The 16,153-nt window shown below is 55.4% G+C and overlaps 1 protein-coding gene across 6 annotated transcripts in view; it reads left to right on the forward strand.

The window, feature by feature from the left end:
• Positions 1-2,399: 2,399 nt before the first annotated feature.
• Positions 2,400-16,153, forward strand: part of ZBTB16 (zinc finger and BTB domain containing 16) — a 194,822-nt gene continuing 181,068 nt past the window's right edge. The window contains exons 1-2 of one of the 6 annotated variants that reach the window (XM_047878717.1): positions 2,400-2,847; positions 6,411-7,768. In XM_047878717.1, coding sequence (XP_047734673.1) covers positions 6,501-7,768 — 1,268 coding nt within the window. In that variant the 5' untranslated portion in view covers positions 2,400-2,847; positions 6,411-6,500. Of the gene's footprint in view, positions 2,848-2,932; positions 2,952-3,177; positions 3,467-3,537; positions 3,831-4,958; positions 4,985-5,499; positions 5,598-6,410; positions 7,769-16,153 lie in introns of those variants that run through there. The other 5 variants (XM_047878720.1, XM_047878715.1, XM_047878718.1 and 2 more) reach the window with 5 other exon arrangements.

A 16,153-nucleotide genomic window follows, 5' to 3' on the forward strand; every position in this document is an offset into this window, starting at 1 on the left:
ATGGTTTGGCCGTCAGCTTACCTGGTGGCTGTGTAGCTCTTGGCCTCAGTGGAGTTAAGAGAAGGAAAATCAAAAGCTGTTTTCCTTTTTCTATCTTGCCAGAGGCTTATACAATCTAGACGTTAAGATCAAGAGCTTTGCAGTCAGAATGGTCTGATTTGAAGCCTCAGCTCTGATGTTCACTAGCCCTACAGTCTTGGGTGAAATGCTTAACTGCTTCAAGCCTCAGTTTTCCCATCTGAAAAATGGGGCAAATAATGGCACCTGCCTGAATAGGGTTGTTACTAGGATTACATCATACAATATAGGTAATGTGTTAAGATTCATAGTCAGTGCTCACAACGAGTTATTCCCACGGTCTCCTCCCTGTAAGGTCCCTTAGACCTAATATATCCCCTTCTTCCACAAACTGAGCTCTGAAAGGCTGCTACCTGTGGGAGGTATGGGAATAAAGAAGGAGATGAGAGAATGACAAGATTTAACATGGAATTCTATTCAAAGGTCAATCCATCTATTCCCCTGTCTCCAGCATGACCTCCCCACAAGACTGAGGTCTCTATTTTTAGACCTGTCCCAGCTGATGTCCCAGCTTCCCTTACCATACCCTTCAAGAAAAGAAGTAAAAAAAAAAAAAAAAAAAAAGAAACGAAAAGAAAGAAAAAATCACAACCAATACATGAACATCAGACAGAGAGAGAGAGACAGAGACAGAATGAGAGGGAGGGAGGGAGAGGGAGAGAGAGAGAGAGAGAGAGAGAGAGAGAGAGAGAGAGAGAGAGAGTTTTCTCCTGTAATTTTCCATCCTGCTTGTTTTTAGGTGCCCCGCCATATGAGCTCTCTGAACTGGGGATTCTCATCAGCCTTCGGGGGACCCAAGGACACGGCTCTGGCTACCAATGGTGCCAGTTTTGGTGGGGGAGCTGCTACTTTATCTGGGCCCAATAAACCTTATCAAACCGCTGCGCAGCCTGCCTGCAGCACTAAGTGGAAATGCTTGGAGCCCAATGCTGGCTCTCAGCCCACAGCCTCGCCTTTTTGTTACCTCCTCCACCTCTTAAATTCAGGCATTAATCTCTCTTTAACACTTACTAACAAGGGCTGGGCTTTTTAATGGGCAGAGTTTATGAAGCAAGGGAGATTTTCACATAGAGTGAATGTGGCATGGAGTGGGTGGGGGCAGGGGCGAGTCCAGGGCCACGGAGGGATTGTTCTCGCTCTCCCATTGTTTCCGGGGCTTCTCCCTTACTCTGATTTGAGGATTAATAGGAGATTAGGATCAAGGGTTAATTGCGGGCTTCTCCTGCTACTGCACTTAGGAGGGGCTGGTACGTGGGTGTGGACAGCAAGGCAGCAACCCTCAGCAGGCACCGTCTGGGCAGAGGCTCAAGAAGTTCAATGACTTTCTTCTCTTCTCCTGGTGAGGTTTTTCTTCTCTTAGGTCCCTCTCCTCGTGCTCTCCCTGCAGACCAGTTCTTTAAGTCTCTTTCCCCTCGCAGACAGTGCAGTCCTTAGCTAGAGAAAACAGTTTGTAAACAGGAATTATTGCTCTTTATTGTTAATCAAAATGAACACCCAGGGACCAGGCTTTTCCAGGGGTTGGGTTGGACGTTGCTCTATTCACTAGTATCAGAGGGTAACTGGCTGCCTCCCTTCACTCCCAAGGGTGCTTCTCTGCCTTCTTCTCTCCTGACTCCTGCAGGGCTGAGCACTTTCCCTGCTAGGAAGAGACAGGAGCATACTCGCAGGGATGGAATTGGCTCAGCACTCTAGCTAACACTGAGCACTTCCAATTCTGGCCTTCAGCTGCCCAGAAGCCGATTTTTGCTTCTAGTTGGTGTCTGCCACCTTCCATGACCCTACAGTCCTTCCGGCCTGACTTTAGGTCTGGGACAGTACCAGAGGCAAGCATAGGAATGCGATTATGTGTGAGTCCAGCGCAAACCTTTGACCCGCCGGCGCGTCGGGGACGGAGCGTGGGGACCGGTCTCTGGGACCGAAGCCCCGCGTTGCTAAGACTGTTTGACCTCCAAGGCTGACTGTCCGAGACCCAAGGAGGGCGCTCTCCACCACCACCTTCTCTCCCAAGATCCCGGACTTTACTGGGCCTCAAAGGCCGGTGTCCAGAAGAGAGCTTCCCACCTCGTGCCCCCTACTTTCGCCAAGTCCAGAGAAACTGCGGGGGGTGAGGGGGGGGTGGGGGAGGGGAGAGGGGACTCTGCAGCGCCGGAGGAAAGAGAGATTTCATCTGGTTGCTCTACCCCTGGCTTAGTGATCTCAACGCCACCCTCTTAAGTGGAGCGGCCAGCTGAGAGGAGGAGGCACTTGCGGGGGGGGGGGGGAGGGGGGCTCTAAGCTTCTTCAAGCTTTCACTCGCCCCCTGAAGACTTTGCGCTGAGCGGGGAGCAGTTGTTGGGAACTGTTTCCAACCGATTCCCAGGAGGGCAAAGCCCAAGGGATGCTCAAGACTGGGAGGGGGCCTCACGACCTCGGCCTCCAGGGATCGCGACAGCTAAAACGCGGGAGGGGTCTCCCTTCGACGACTGATCTCCGCGGATCCCCCTGGCACCAGGCTCACCAGGGCCTGGGAACTGCGCCTGGAGACTTCTCGCAAGCGGGCTGCTCAGTGCCTGGAGACACAGAAGGCCTGGGCTCGGGCTGAGAAAGGGCCCTTCTGCAACTGATGTCGGGGTACAGGGGATGCAGCCCCGAGCCCGGAGAAAAGTGAAAGGCGAGATGACACACACTGAATCCGGGCAAACACCGGAGCCGGGGACGACACTCCGCGCCCGGGGCAGCAGGGAAGAACAAAACCCGCGTCCAAAGGAAATTAAAAACCTGGGGTCGAAGGTGGGGGCTGCTCCTCGCCCCTCACCTCCATTGCCCCCGCCAAGGATTCCGAGTCCCCGACACTGCTCTCTCCGCGAGCTCCTTCTTCCCTCTCCGCTGGGCCGGTGAGCGGCAGCCGCCGGCGCCCCAGCAGCAGCTAGATGTCAGGCGAAGCCCGGAGCGCGGCGCGCGGAGAAGGGAGGGGAGGAGAGGCGGCGGAACGGAGGGGAGGGGTGGGGCGGGGAGCGCGCGCGGGCTCGGCCAGTGCGGGGGGGCGGGGTGGGCGGGCTGAGCCCGGGGACGGCGCGGGAGGGGGGAGGGAAGGGGGGCAGCTGTGGGCAGCGAGCCGGGTTCGGCCGCCAGCACTAAAGATGGAGAGGCGCCGGGGCCTCGCAGGGGAGGGGGCTCGGCGTTGACGTGGGACGCGGCGGAGGCGCCGCAGCCGGTGGTGATTTGCTAACCTCGCAGCAGAGAGGAGTTGAGGGCGATGAGAGCGGGTACTGCGAACTGCCGGGCGATGCCGCCGCTGCCGCCGTGATACCGAGAGCAACAGTTCCCAGCAACACCCTTCCCCGACACAGGCACACCCCCCCCCCCCAAGAGGCACGCACACCCACCCCCAGCGCCCGGCTCGGCAGCGGTGAGTGAGGGGCCCGGGAGGGGCGCACCGCCCAGCCGTAGGCGCGCGCCGGGGCGCCCCGGGGCTGGAGAGGTGCGAGGGGCGCGCTCCCTTCGGCCACTCGGCCGCTGGGCTCGTGCCTTATTTTATTTGGCTTGTTCCTTTCCTGCGGCGGCAGCCGTCGCCACCGCCGGTTGGGGGTCGGCTAGAAGTGGAGCCCCGGCTGTCAGCTTGGGCGCAGCTGCCTCCCCGACCCTTCCGCCCTAGGGCAGGGTCGGGCGAGAGGTGGGGGGCAGAGCGGTCTGCGGAGGCTGAGGGCGCGAGCGGAGGGTTGGGGAACCGGAGGCTTTGTACGACCAGCGGCCGGCGGAGGAGCGGGGAGCCGGTGGGTGCTCATATGTATGCGGACCGGTGCGCGGGCGCGATAGGGTTGTGGTTTATTTGTGTTTATTCGCCCGCCGGCTGGGAAGCTAGGATCCGAGGAGTGGATCTGGAGGAGGAGGGGAGCAGGACTCGGATTCACTTGGGTTTTCTTTCTCTTTGAAAAACGTGGTGGGCTTTTTTCTGGATTGGACTTGACTCCCCACCCGTTTTGGGGGGGGAGGGGCGGCCGTGGCGGAGTCCCAGAGGGTCTCCTGGGCTCCGGGCCCTCCTCGGCTCTCGGCAGGACCGGCCGTGGCACCGGAGCTCGCTGTGCGCCCAGCCGCGCTCGGTGGGTGCCTCGGCTCTGCACCTGATGCATTCGGGATGCGTTCCCCAACCTGGCGCGCCGGCGGCTCGCTCGCACAGCCTCTCGAACGCTCCCGCATGCGCTCGAAATGCGCACCGTCTCGCCCGCCCGCGGACCCACTGGAACGCACGGACGCGCGGTGCGGCGACTCACTGGCCCGCTCCCCGGGACGCTCGCAGCGTGCCGGGGTTGGGCGCCCTGCCTGTCGCTGCCGGGGGTCACGGCCCTGGGGCGGAGAGGGAGGGCGGGCAGATCCCTTCTCGCCTTTCCTTCCACCACAACTCGCTGTCGGGCTTTTGTGCTTCCCCTTCGCGGCGGGGCGGGTCCGCCTCCTCGCGCTCTCGCCCAGGCGTCCAGCCCGCCCGGACTCTCGCCTTTCGTCTGGGTCTCTTTTGCTTTTCCTCCTCCTTAACCCGGCTCCTTTTTTTTTTTTTTTTTTTCTCCCCTGCCGTCCGGCTCCCCGGGAAAAGTTGCTTCCCCAACTTTGCAGAAGTCGCTTCCAAGTCTCCGTGGGGGTGGCTGGGACTGGGGGCGTGTGAGAGCGGGATCGATCCCCAGAGCTCCTGCGGGTTAGCGCCGGCGTTCCCTCGCGCCGCCGCGCTGGGCGCTGCAGCCAGCGCCCGCACAACCGCGGGCGCCGAGCCATGGGTGAGGGCCGGCTGACGGAGAGCACCCCGATTGCTCGCAGAACTTAGGGCGCTTGCTTTGGGGAAGGAATTCGGGTAGCTCAGTTTCCATTCTTTCCATCGCCGGTCCTAGTTCTCCGAAGCCCTTAGGTCTGCAGGAAGGCGCACGGTGGCAAGGCGCCGGTGAGTGGCAGTTCCACTCTTGACGGCCTTACTCCCCACCCCATGGAGGGCAGCAAAAGCGTCTTTACTAGCCGTCTTGTTAACCCTTTCTGCGTGAGATTTCTGGCTCCGGAGCCAATAGGGCTCCTTTTGGGGGCGGAGGCAAACCGCGTGTGAAGAGCCAGGGAGAGCCTGTGCTGTGCTTCCAGTTGGTTTCACTGCAGTGTTGGCCTCGGCAAGGCATAGACTGAGGGACACCTGGATCTGGGTGAGGTCTTTCTAACACTTTAAGCCGGTTAGGGAGTCCCAGAGCCCTGTTACTGACCCAAAAGGAGGCTTTGGGAGAGGCCTTTGTCTCCCAGCCTGGGCTCTTTTCATACTGGTAGTAACTCACATAGTAGATGGTGGTGCCAGAATCACTTCTGGTGCCTTCATGCAGCGTCCAGCATCAGTTGGTGTTCTGGGCACAGGACCTGGGAGTCTCTGGACACACTTGGAGTTCACGTACTTTGCACGTGCACTCCTGGCTATAGGGGTGCACATTTCCTATGATCTCTCTCTCTCTAGGTCTTTCGTGACCCATTTTCCTACGTTTTGTAGATCCTCTCGTCCACTCGGCACCTGTGGGCAGGAGGTAGGTGCGGCATCTCTTATGAGTATGTGCACAGGCACAGTGCAGGTTTCGGATTGCGTCTACAGTAGCTCTGAGGCACCTACGGGTGGAAGTAAGCCAGGCTAGTGTGGGGTGTGTGTGTGTGTGTTCCTGTTGTTGCCTAAGGAGGGGGTCAGGGTGGAGGTGTGTCTATCCCTTGCAGCCCTGAGAAGAGAGGAAGGGCAGAGGCCTAGGAGGCATTGGCTGGCAGTGAGATGGGCCAGCAGAGAGCCCTTGCTTGCGGATTTGTGGGGGCTGGGACTATAGGCTGCCGGCTCCAGGTGGGCCTGTCCATGTTCCTCCCGCTGCCACAGTGAGGCAGGATTTAGAAAAACTTTGTTTAGAAGATGAGGTTTACTACACAGGGGGTTCAGAGTAAGATTGGTCACTTTAGTTGGCCGAAGGAAGGGGTCAACCTCTGCACTGGGCACTTCCTCCTAATGCACATTGCCCATGTGCAGGAGCCCCTCGCTCTCCCATGCAAAGCAAGCCCAGGACTCCTAGGACTTCGTCTCAGCTCATCTAACAGATGTCACAGAGCAGCGAATGAAGCAGATGCTGTGGCAGAACCTGGGCTTTATCCTCTTCGTACCCGGGCTTGTAAAGGCAGATGTGCAGAGTTCTAGGAAGCTTCCTCCCCTTCTTTCCGTTAAATTCACCAAGGCTGTCTCAAGGTGGGGGGGGGGGTGCTTATGGGGGTTCTGTGTTGAGTTGTTACTTTGAAGGACGCTAACTAATCTGTGTTTCGTTCTCTGGTTTCTTTTCTCATCCCTCCACCCGCCCCGTCCCCTCCAGCCCTCTCGGTTGGCCCAGGAAACCCACCCAGCCCCGTCACGCAGAGCCAGGAAGGAAAGAGAGCCTCATGCCTGAGCCGAGGGGAGCACCATGGATCTGACAAAGATGGGCATGATCCAGCTGCAGAACCCCAGCCACCCCACGGGGCTCCTGTGCAAGGCCAACCAGATGCGTCTGGCCGGGACGCTGTGCGATGTGGTCATCATGGTGGACAGCCAGGAGTTCCATGCCCACCGGACCGTGCTGGCCTGCACCAGCAAGATGTTTGAGATCCTCTTCCACCGCAACAGCCAGCACTATACTCTGGACTTCCTCTCGCCAAAGACCTTCCAGCAGATTCTGGAGTATGCGTACACGGCCACACTGCAAGCCAAGGCGGAGGACCTGGATGACCTACTGTATGCAGCCGAGATCCTAGAGATCGAGTACCTGGAGGAGCAGTGCCTGAAGATCCTGGAGACCATCCAGGCCTCAGACGACAATGACACGGAGGTCACCATGGCGGACGGCGCGGCCGAGGAGGAGGAGGACCGCAAAGCTCGGTACCTCAAGAACATCTTCATCTCGAAGCATTCCAGTGAGGGGAGTGGGTACGCCAGTGTGGCTGCTCAGAGCCTCCCTGGACCCATGGTGGACCAGAGCCCTTCCGTCTCCAGCTCATTTGGTCTCTCGGCCATGAGTCCCACCAAGGCTGCGGTGGACAGTTTGATGACCATAGGACAGTCTCTCCTGCAGGGAACTCTTCAGCCTCCCGCAGGGCCTGAGGAGCCAGTTCTGGCCGGGGGTGGCAGGCACGGTGGGGTGGCCGAGGTGAAGACGGAGATGATGCAGGTGGATGAGGTGCCCGGCCAGGACAGCCCTGGGGCCACCGAGTCCAGCATGGTGGGCGCGGTCGGGGACAAGGTTGAGGAGAGGAGCAAAGAAGGGCCCGGGACCCCAACTCGCAGCAGCGTCATCACCAGCGCTCGGGAGCTGCATTATGGGCGCGAGGAGAGCGCCGAGCAGCTGCCGCCCCCGGTCGAGGCTGCCCAGGGCCCCCCCGGCCGACCGGAGCACCCTGCACCCCCGGCCGAGAAACATCTGGGCATCTATTCTGTGTTGCCCAACCACAAGGCCGACGCCGTGCTGAGCATGCCGTCTTCAGTGACTTCTGGCCTCCACGTGCAGCCTGCCCTGGCCGTGTCCATGGACTTCAGCACCTACGGGGGGCTGCTGCCCCAGGGCTTCATCCAGAGGGAGCTGTTCAGCAAGCTGGGGGAGCTGGCTGTGGGCATGAAGTCGGAGAGCCGGACCATCGGGGAGCAGTGCAGTGTGTGTGGGGTGGAGCTTCCTGACAACGAGGCCGTGGAACAGCACAGGTAGGGCCCTCTGTAGCCCCGCAGCCCGCAGCCCAGCCCCAGGCTTCTGGCTCCCGACACCCTGCCTTTGTGCCTTCCTGCCCAGCTACTCCCTAGCCCTGGGGCCTGGCCCCTTGTCCTCCGTGCTCTTTGTGAAAAGACACTTAGTTTCTAAGTCCCAGGGGGTGAGGGGATGGGGGGAGGGAGGGGAGGGCACAGTCTCAAATGTGGTGAGAGGGGCCTTGGATGTTTCCTAAGTGTTGGGGAACTCACAGGCCCAGACTCTTACCAGGCTCTTTCCTCTCCTTTTGCTTCCGGGCTCCTTTCTGATTTTTCTCCTGTTGGGTCTGGTCCCCTTTGCCTGGAGTGACTGATAAACTGGAGGAAGAGGAGAAGTGGGATTGGGGGAGAAGGTCTCCCGTGACCTGCATCTGGCCACGTTGCTGCGTTTCAGGCACATAGGTCCCCAGGTCCCCAGACTATGGTCCCCACAGCTCCGGAGTGTGGGGAGGGCACGGGGGCGGGGGCTGGATGCTACGTAAACCATGTGAGCCATGCCTGGTGAACGTTTCTCACCAGGGATGTTGTTTCCTTTCCCTGCTCATTCTCTGCCCTTTGCCAGCACATTTAGAGGGAGTTGATTTAAATTCAAGAGGGAAGGATGGGTATGAGAGTCTTGGTTTTGCAGCCAGCCGTCTTACTCTTATCCCATCTCTGCTCACATTGAATGGAATGCGACTTCAGGCTAGCACTGGCTCCCCTCTGGCTCCTGTCACTTTCTCTATGAAATGACCATACGTTGAGCTTTTATGACCTGCCTGGTTCAATACTAAATGCTTTACGTGGAGTCCCATTTTTGTTACAGCAGTCCCCTGAGGTGGGGATGTTCTTCTTTCATGTAGGAGGATGCTAAGACCTTTCCCCAGAGTCACACAGAGTAAGAGACAGGGTTGGATTCGAATTCAGGTCTTAGCCTCCTTGTACTTTGCTGCCTCTTGGAGTCGCTCCGTGCCGAAGAGGGTATTGTCTACAGAACACAGGGTTTTGAGAATTGCTCATGAGTAGAGTAAACATGGGCAGGATCAGTAGTGGGTTTGGTTTTCACTTGCACCTGCTGTGATGATATATCCATCATTTTATCCTCTGGTCCCTGGGTCAGGTGAATGGTGTCAGGAAATCCAGTTTGGTGGTCATCCATGGTAACATTTCCTACACACCCTCTTGCCCACTGTTTGGCTGATCTGGGGTGGGTTCTTGAGCAACCGTCTTCCTCCACCCGTTCCTTGTTGCTCTGTTGCCCGTTCAGGTACGGGAAGGCATGTGAGTGAGAGGGTGTGGGGGCCGGGCAGGCACTTTGGGGTCAGCGATAACCTGACACCAGCCGGAACCTGCTCCCACGCCTCTGCTTGATCCGTGGCTCTGAGACCTACCTTGCGGAAAGTGCCACTGAACCAACCGTAGCCGAGTTTTTCCGGTGGGTGTGAAAAATAACAGCCGCTGAGTGTATCTTCTCGATGCTTGCACCACCCAGAAATAGACCGAGGATGTGTCAGTGTCTGCTCAAACTTTCCTAGAGAGGAAACCCCCCTCCCCAAACTTGACCAGATAGATTTCTCATCTTCTCCGGATGTCGATTATTTCAGATAGGTGTGATGAGAAACGGGGTCTGGTGGAAAGTGCTTTTGGGTCTGGCTCTCCTCTGGTCCTGATGGCGTCTTTTTCTGGGAGGGCCACAGAAGATCCCACTCTCCCAGGAGGTCCGTCCAGGCTCCCATTCTGTGGGACCCTCTGTCCTCTTGGGGAGAGGCGGAGGCCTGGCTGTGGACCTAGCCGCATCTCGCCGGGAGAGCGTGGGAGTTATGTAACCTTTCCAAGTTTTGTTTTATTCTTAAAAATGGAGATGGTCTGCACAGTGTGGGGCTGAATTGATGAAGGAACATCTAGAAATCCCCAGAGCAGTGAGTGACACTGTGTGCTGGTGATGGACTGACCTGCTGGTCCCCCATCTTGTTCAGGTCTCCACATTGCCTCCCTTGGCTTCTAGAATTCTAGAGTGTAGTATCCACAGTGCTGCCTTCCACTGGGGCTGTGCTGGCCGCAAGGCGGTGCAGAGAATGTCCCTGTCCGTGGGAACTTATGACGGTGAGGCACTGGTCCAGGGATCCTCAGCTGTGGGCTGCTGACATGGCAAATGGGCTTTTGACTGAGGGTGGAAAGGAAGTTGGTGCAGCCTGAGAACCTAGAGCTGAGGACAGTGCCCCCGGGTAGAAAGCTGTGAGGACTGAAGAAAGCGGGAAGGGGAGAAAATGTTCCTGCGGCTTCTAGGCCCTTGTTCCCCCTAGCCGCCCGTTGGCTCCTGATGAGATGTACTTTGGGGGAGGCTTTTCCTCTCTCCCTCCAAGCTCCTGGGTGCGGGTGCTACTTTCCTGTTTCTCACAACCACTAGTACAAACAAAAGGACGAGACAAAACAATGGGAGGGGGAGGTTTGGTTGGGAGGCTGTGCAATTGACTGGAAACATAGCAGTGATATACGTGACAAAGTAGCAAGCGACAGGTTTTATTTTATTTTACTTTTAAGCCAAAGACTAAAGTGTTGCTGAAGGTTGAGTACCCAGCAGTTAACTGTTGCCTGTATGCTGCCGTGGTCGTGAAGGGCATGGAGAGGCAGGAGGTGGGGTGGGCTGGGAAGTGGTGCAGGAGGGAGAGAGCCTGGTGTGAATCCTGCCACTAGGGTCTCTCCGTCCCAGGCTGATGAAAGAGAGCCTGTTGGCGCGACTCGCGCAGACAGAACAGCGAAATCGAAGTCGTAGTCCCTGCAAAGGGTCCCTGCGCAGGCAGTATCCTCTGTAGTCACAGGCTGATGGAGAGACTGGACAAAGACACTCCTTCTGTAAGTTAAATGGGGGTTACTTACCTGGAGGATCCAGAAGGGCAGCACGCCCAAAGACCAGCAGCATTCTCTGGGCAGATGCAGGAGAAAGGTCTGGATACTACAACTTCCTCCACTGTGCTCACATCACAGGGGATGGTATCTGAGGGAGGCAGGGTCACAGCACGCTTCTGGAAGATTGGGATTGGCCTGCCCTCTATATTCATCTCTCTCCTTTCTCTCTCTGTCTCTGAAAGGCTGGAGCTGTTCTGCGTGAAGGCTTATCTGGATCTGATGTAGGCATCAGCTCACCTGGGCCAGGTGCACCCACTCTTTCTCAGAGTTCTATACCCGTGTTGATAAGATTACAGGGGGCAGTGTGGTTGACTTAGGTGTGAACCGAGGCTTCATTCGTAGCCCTCAGCCTCCCCAGGCTCCCACAGCCTTCTCTGAATATGTTTCTGAATCGAGTGCTGCAGAATCAGAGTGCGGGGTCTGGTTTGCCAGGGGCCTCTGGACCTTCTACAGCAGACCCTTAGACCAGCTAGAGGGGATCTCTTGCACGTGCACAGAAGGAACTCCAGCCTGGGTCTCGAAGAGATGCTCAGGAAACACAAGAAGTGATCTCAGCCAGCTCCCTGGACTTGTGTGTGCAGCCCTTCCCGGAGGCTTCTTGGGGCCAGCTCTAGGGTGCATGAGCCACATAGTTGAGATGACAGATTTGGCCTGGCTCTTTGCCTCGGTCTGTCTCAGGTGACCAGTTGTTCTGTTTTCAGTGGTTGACCATGTGGAGGGCCAGCAGCTGTTGACCTTGGTTTCGGCCACTTTGGGGAGTTTAGCGGTTGTGCCTTTAACTCTTGGTCGCCTTTCATCCTTCTGCCGGTGCTTCAGGCACCTCTGAGGTCACGCCAAACTCTGCTGGTGACGCAGCCGTAATGCTAACCGTGTCGTTTATCAGCTGTAGCACTTTCTTCTTTGCAAAGCACTTCTAATGATTTTCTCAGCCTCACAGCCTCCCCTAAGTGGGTACAGGTCCGTCATTCCATATCTGTGAATGTAAAGTCAGAGAAGCCCTGAAAGCTGAAAGGTTTTGTGCAACTCATTTAGTGGCAAAACCTGATCTGAACTGATGTGAGGCTATATTTATCCCACCTACTTTGAATATTCATATGTTTTGCTGCAAAAATATTAATGTGTTTGATTACAGAGTGCTTCCCTAGACTCCTCTGGGACTGGCGAATACCATAGGACCCGTAGTACCTTTCTGAAATCTGAACAGTTTGGATTTCTGAAGCACCCAAGGGTTTTGGGTAATCTAGTGGGACTGTGGACCATTTTCAGCCCCAACTTGCAGACGAGGAAACTGAGCTTTGGAGCCAGTAAGTGACTTGGCCAAGGTCACGAAGCTATAAATGGATAGAGTCAGGAGCCCAGCTGGCCTTCTGATTCCCAGTCCTGGGTACTTTGCGCCAGGCCATATAAGCACATGGGCATTGCCGTTCTGGGTCAGATCCATCTGACCTAGTCTCTGGGTGCCAACACCATCCCGAAGATACCACCGTCGGAGGCTGTGGCCATCTTCCTTGACGTCGATCCTAAAGGTCAGGCAGAGCCCGACTTCTCTGAGTAGCTATTTATGGTTGTTCTGTCATTCACAGATTTGCCCCAATCCTTTCCGAATCCATTTCTATTTCCAGGAAGTGGCCTTTTGGGGGATGATGAATGACTTAGCGATTATAACCTCCTGTACTCCTGGAGGTCTTCCTTTGGAGAAGTCGTTAGCTGTGAAGTTCGGAGGATGGCAGGAGGCTTCGTGGCGTTGTGCGGGGCTGGGGCGTGGACCGGGCCTCTAGCCTCTGTTCCACGGGTTTTGGCCGTGAGACCACTGTTGGTCTCTCTCTCATCTGGAGGCTCATCCCTTGGTTTGTAGAACTAGGTGCTTGGATGTGCTCTTTCTGGATTGTTGAGTTCTGCCCCTTCCGTGCGTACTCACTCACATTCTCGTGAAGTCCTTTTGGCTGATTGAATTTTGCTCTGTTTTGGAATCTGGGCTGGCAGTCAGCCAGCTGAAATAGGCGGGGGTCTCTTTGATTTGATTCTGTCTGCCCTTTGTTTTTTAAAACTTTTACTCGCGTAGGGTTGCGGAGTCGTCTGGGATCTAGATGGCACTCTGGGAAATTTTGAAGACGATTTCTTCTGTTTTATTTCCAGTGGAGGCAAGTGACTGCGTCTTTCGTCTCCGTGCGAAAAGTCCCATTTACGTTTGCTGTCACTGTTGGATGGAGCTGCTAATTGCTGGAGGGAGAGGAAGAGTGTTCAGCTCAGCCACACGTTTTCCTTCTGCTTGTTCTAGGAACTCTATTTATGAATCTTTAAAATAGTGATTATCCTAAACTGTTAAAATCAAACTCCATTCACAACTCTTTCCTTTCTTGCTAATTCAGGAGGCAAACGTTTCCAATCAGTTTTAATTTTTTTTTTAAATAAATGACTTTAAAACCAGTCTATCTGAAAGCCCAAGGGTGAGAGCTAAGAATCTTGATAAATGAATGCAGGTGTGCCTCAGTGTGCCTGTTGGAGGGTTCCAGAACATTCCTCAATAACAGAAGGTGTTCTCAGGTTCTGTTTCAGCGGCATTAGGTGGAAGCCGTGACTCAATAGCAGTTATTTTGGTAGAAAGAAAAATTGACCATAGCAACCCCACTGCCTTACCCTCTGATGTTTTACTCACGGTGAATGTGCATTTTGAGCAAATCAGACTTATCTGGGCCAGAATCCTGATTTTACTGCTCACCAGCTGTGTGACCGTGGTGATGTTACCTAACCTCTCTGTGCCTATTTGCTCCCTGGTCAGAGGGGAATAATGACAGAACCTGTCCACTGGGTTGTTACAAGGATTATTCAGCAAATAATGTCAAATGCAAGGAACAGTAGCACGAAGTGAGTGTTCCCTACATGTTTGCTGTTGTGTTTTTATTGCTGTTGTTGTGAAACGGGGCACACAGGCAGTGCAGGGTGGGAACTGTGTTTGTGTTGGGCCAGGTCCTGTTTTCCCCCCGAGGCGTTTGATAAAAACTGCGGCTCAGACACCATGTGGGGCTGACGACTGTGAGCACGTGCATTCCCCCCCCCCCTGCCCCCCCCAGAAGCTGATCTCCTTGTACCCTGGTGGCCAGGGTACTCTTTGTCCCATTGACCTGAGGCCTGATGAGTCATTCCAGTTCTCATTTAAATTTAGCTGGGCAGCACTCCACCGGCCTCAGTTCCAATTGCCAGGCAGGCTCACCCAGTACCCGAGAGCCCGTGCGTGTGGCCCGCCGAGCACATCGCTGTGGTCGAGGCACAGACAAGGAGCACAGGCCCCACTTTACTGAGGGAAGGCTGGGCTTGCGGTGGCCGGGCCTTCCAGAGCTCCTCCCTGACCCCACTGCCAGTGCAGGATGCTTCTGATGGTGGGTTTGGCAAACGGCATTTTCGGGGCTTGGTACTTACCAGGTTCTGTGCTTAGAGCATTCAGAGGCAGACTCTCACATGCTCTGGCTGCCTTGTAAGGGGGACATTAGTTGTGAATTCCCTGATGGGCAGAGGGGAGCACGAGAGGTCAATGGATGTGTCCATGGTGGGGCCAGGGCTTGTGCTCAGGGCTTTGAGCTTCAGTGTTTTTCCTGTAATGTCCTGCTTGGACCGGCAGCCCCTGATGGAATCAGAAGGGAAGGAGGGATCGGGAAGGACCGGCTCTGTGTTTCCTGCAGTCGGTGACCAGGGGGCTCATCGCTCGGTCCCCTCTGGTTGCTTGCTAGGAGGAAAGTAGCGAGGGGGCTGTTTGCTTCAGAGGGTTCAGGTCTTCGGGGGTCGGGGCCACACAAGTGCCAGGAGAACTTCATCCTGCATCATCTCTTACCGACCCGGAGAGACCAGCTTCTGGTGATGGGGGCCCTTTATGCTGACTCAAAAAACAGAAAATGGGAGAGAAAAAGAAACCCACTTACAAAAATAAAAATTCCATGCTGTTAATTTCATGCCAGCATAATCAGAAATTCCCCTTTCTACTGTTTCCCCTTAAAAGCCCCAGTGTCCTTATTATGCTGGCTCAGTCTGGAAAAACTATGGTTGGGTTTTGCCTACGTGAGGGTTATCTCTGCAGCTGCAAGCAGGGGACTGGGTACTTTACTGTCAGTATGGAAACTTCGGCTGGAAACTCGCCAGAACCTGCTCGATTCTAAATTTCTAGCTGGCTGTCGACTCTGACCTCAAGACTCCCATTTCCTTCGGCAGGAATGGATTGTGTCCAGCTTTGCAGTAGGAGGAACCCAAGTTAGCTAGGAGCAAGGACTTCCCGAAAGAGTGGGGGCATCCCTGGTCACAGAAATTTTGATGAAGAGGAGAAATTGTGGGCCAGTTAGAATTGTTTCTTAGACTTCTCCCCACTTTTGGGCCATTTACTGTTGTTAGTAACTAAAGGAAAATGTTTTAAATGTTTATTTATCTACTTTTGAGAGGGGGCGAGGGGGCAGAGAGAGAGGGAGAGAGAATCCCAAGCAGGCTTTGTGTTGTCTGTGCAAATCCTGACGCGAGGCTCGGTCTCGTGAACCCTGAGATCGTGGCCTGAGCTGAAATCCAGAGTTGGATGCTTAACCGACTGAGCCACCCAGGTGCCTCTGGCCATTTTTTATTTTATTTATTTTATTTTATTTTTTTTTTCAACGTTTACTTATTTTTGGGACAGAGAGAGACAGAGCATGAACGGGGGAGGGGCAGAGAGAGAGGGAGACACAGAATAGGAAACAGGCTCCAGGCTCTGGGCCATCAGCTCAGAGCCTGACGCGGGGCTCGAACTCACGGACCGCGAGATCGTGACCTGGCTGAAGTCGGACGCTTAACCGACTGCGCCACCCAGGCGCCCCTGTTTTTAAGTTATTATTCCTTTATTCTAAGTCTATTTATTTATTTAAGTAATCTCTGTACCCAACACGGGACTCAAACTCATGACCCCGAGATCAAGAGTTGCACACTCGCTTTTCTGACTGAGCCAGCCAGGTGCCCCTTTTGGGCCGTTTCGATTCCGCAGAAATCATAAGTAAGGACTGGGTGTTACACGTACACAGGTCACCACCACCAGGCGTGTCAAGAGCAAGACAGACACACTGCCAGACCGTCGTGTTTGTAGGGGACAAGGTGTGACGTCAGGTAGACGTGGGTGTGAAGGTTGGTGCTCCCTTGTGAATTTGGACTGATGAATTCACCTGTCCAAATCATCAGGCTCTTCTCCTCTGAAGTGAGCTCAGTCCTTTACCTCCCAGTGTGGTTTTAAACATGTTAAATGAGGTACCAGGTAACATAAAGCACGCAGCAGGGACTCCCATGTGGGGCCGCCTCCCTGCTTCCCGCTTCTTTTGTGACCCCAGCCTGACAAGGGGGCCGCTCTCTCGCTGAGCCCCCTGCCACCCTGGCCCAGTGTCTGCTTCTAAGTGGATTAGCTGAGGGTTGTGATCTTAATGCCATTAAATGTGTTGGCACGACTCTCTTTGCCATAGT

Source organism: Prionailurus viverrinus, chromosome D1 (assembly GCF_022837055.1).
Source record: "Prionailurus viverrinus isolate Anna chromosome D1, UM_Priviv_1.0, whole genome shotgun sequence".
Classification (NCBI taxonomy): domain Eukaryota; kingdom Metazoa; phylum Chordata; class Mammalia; order Carnivora; family Felidae; genus Prionailurus; species Prionailurus viverrinus.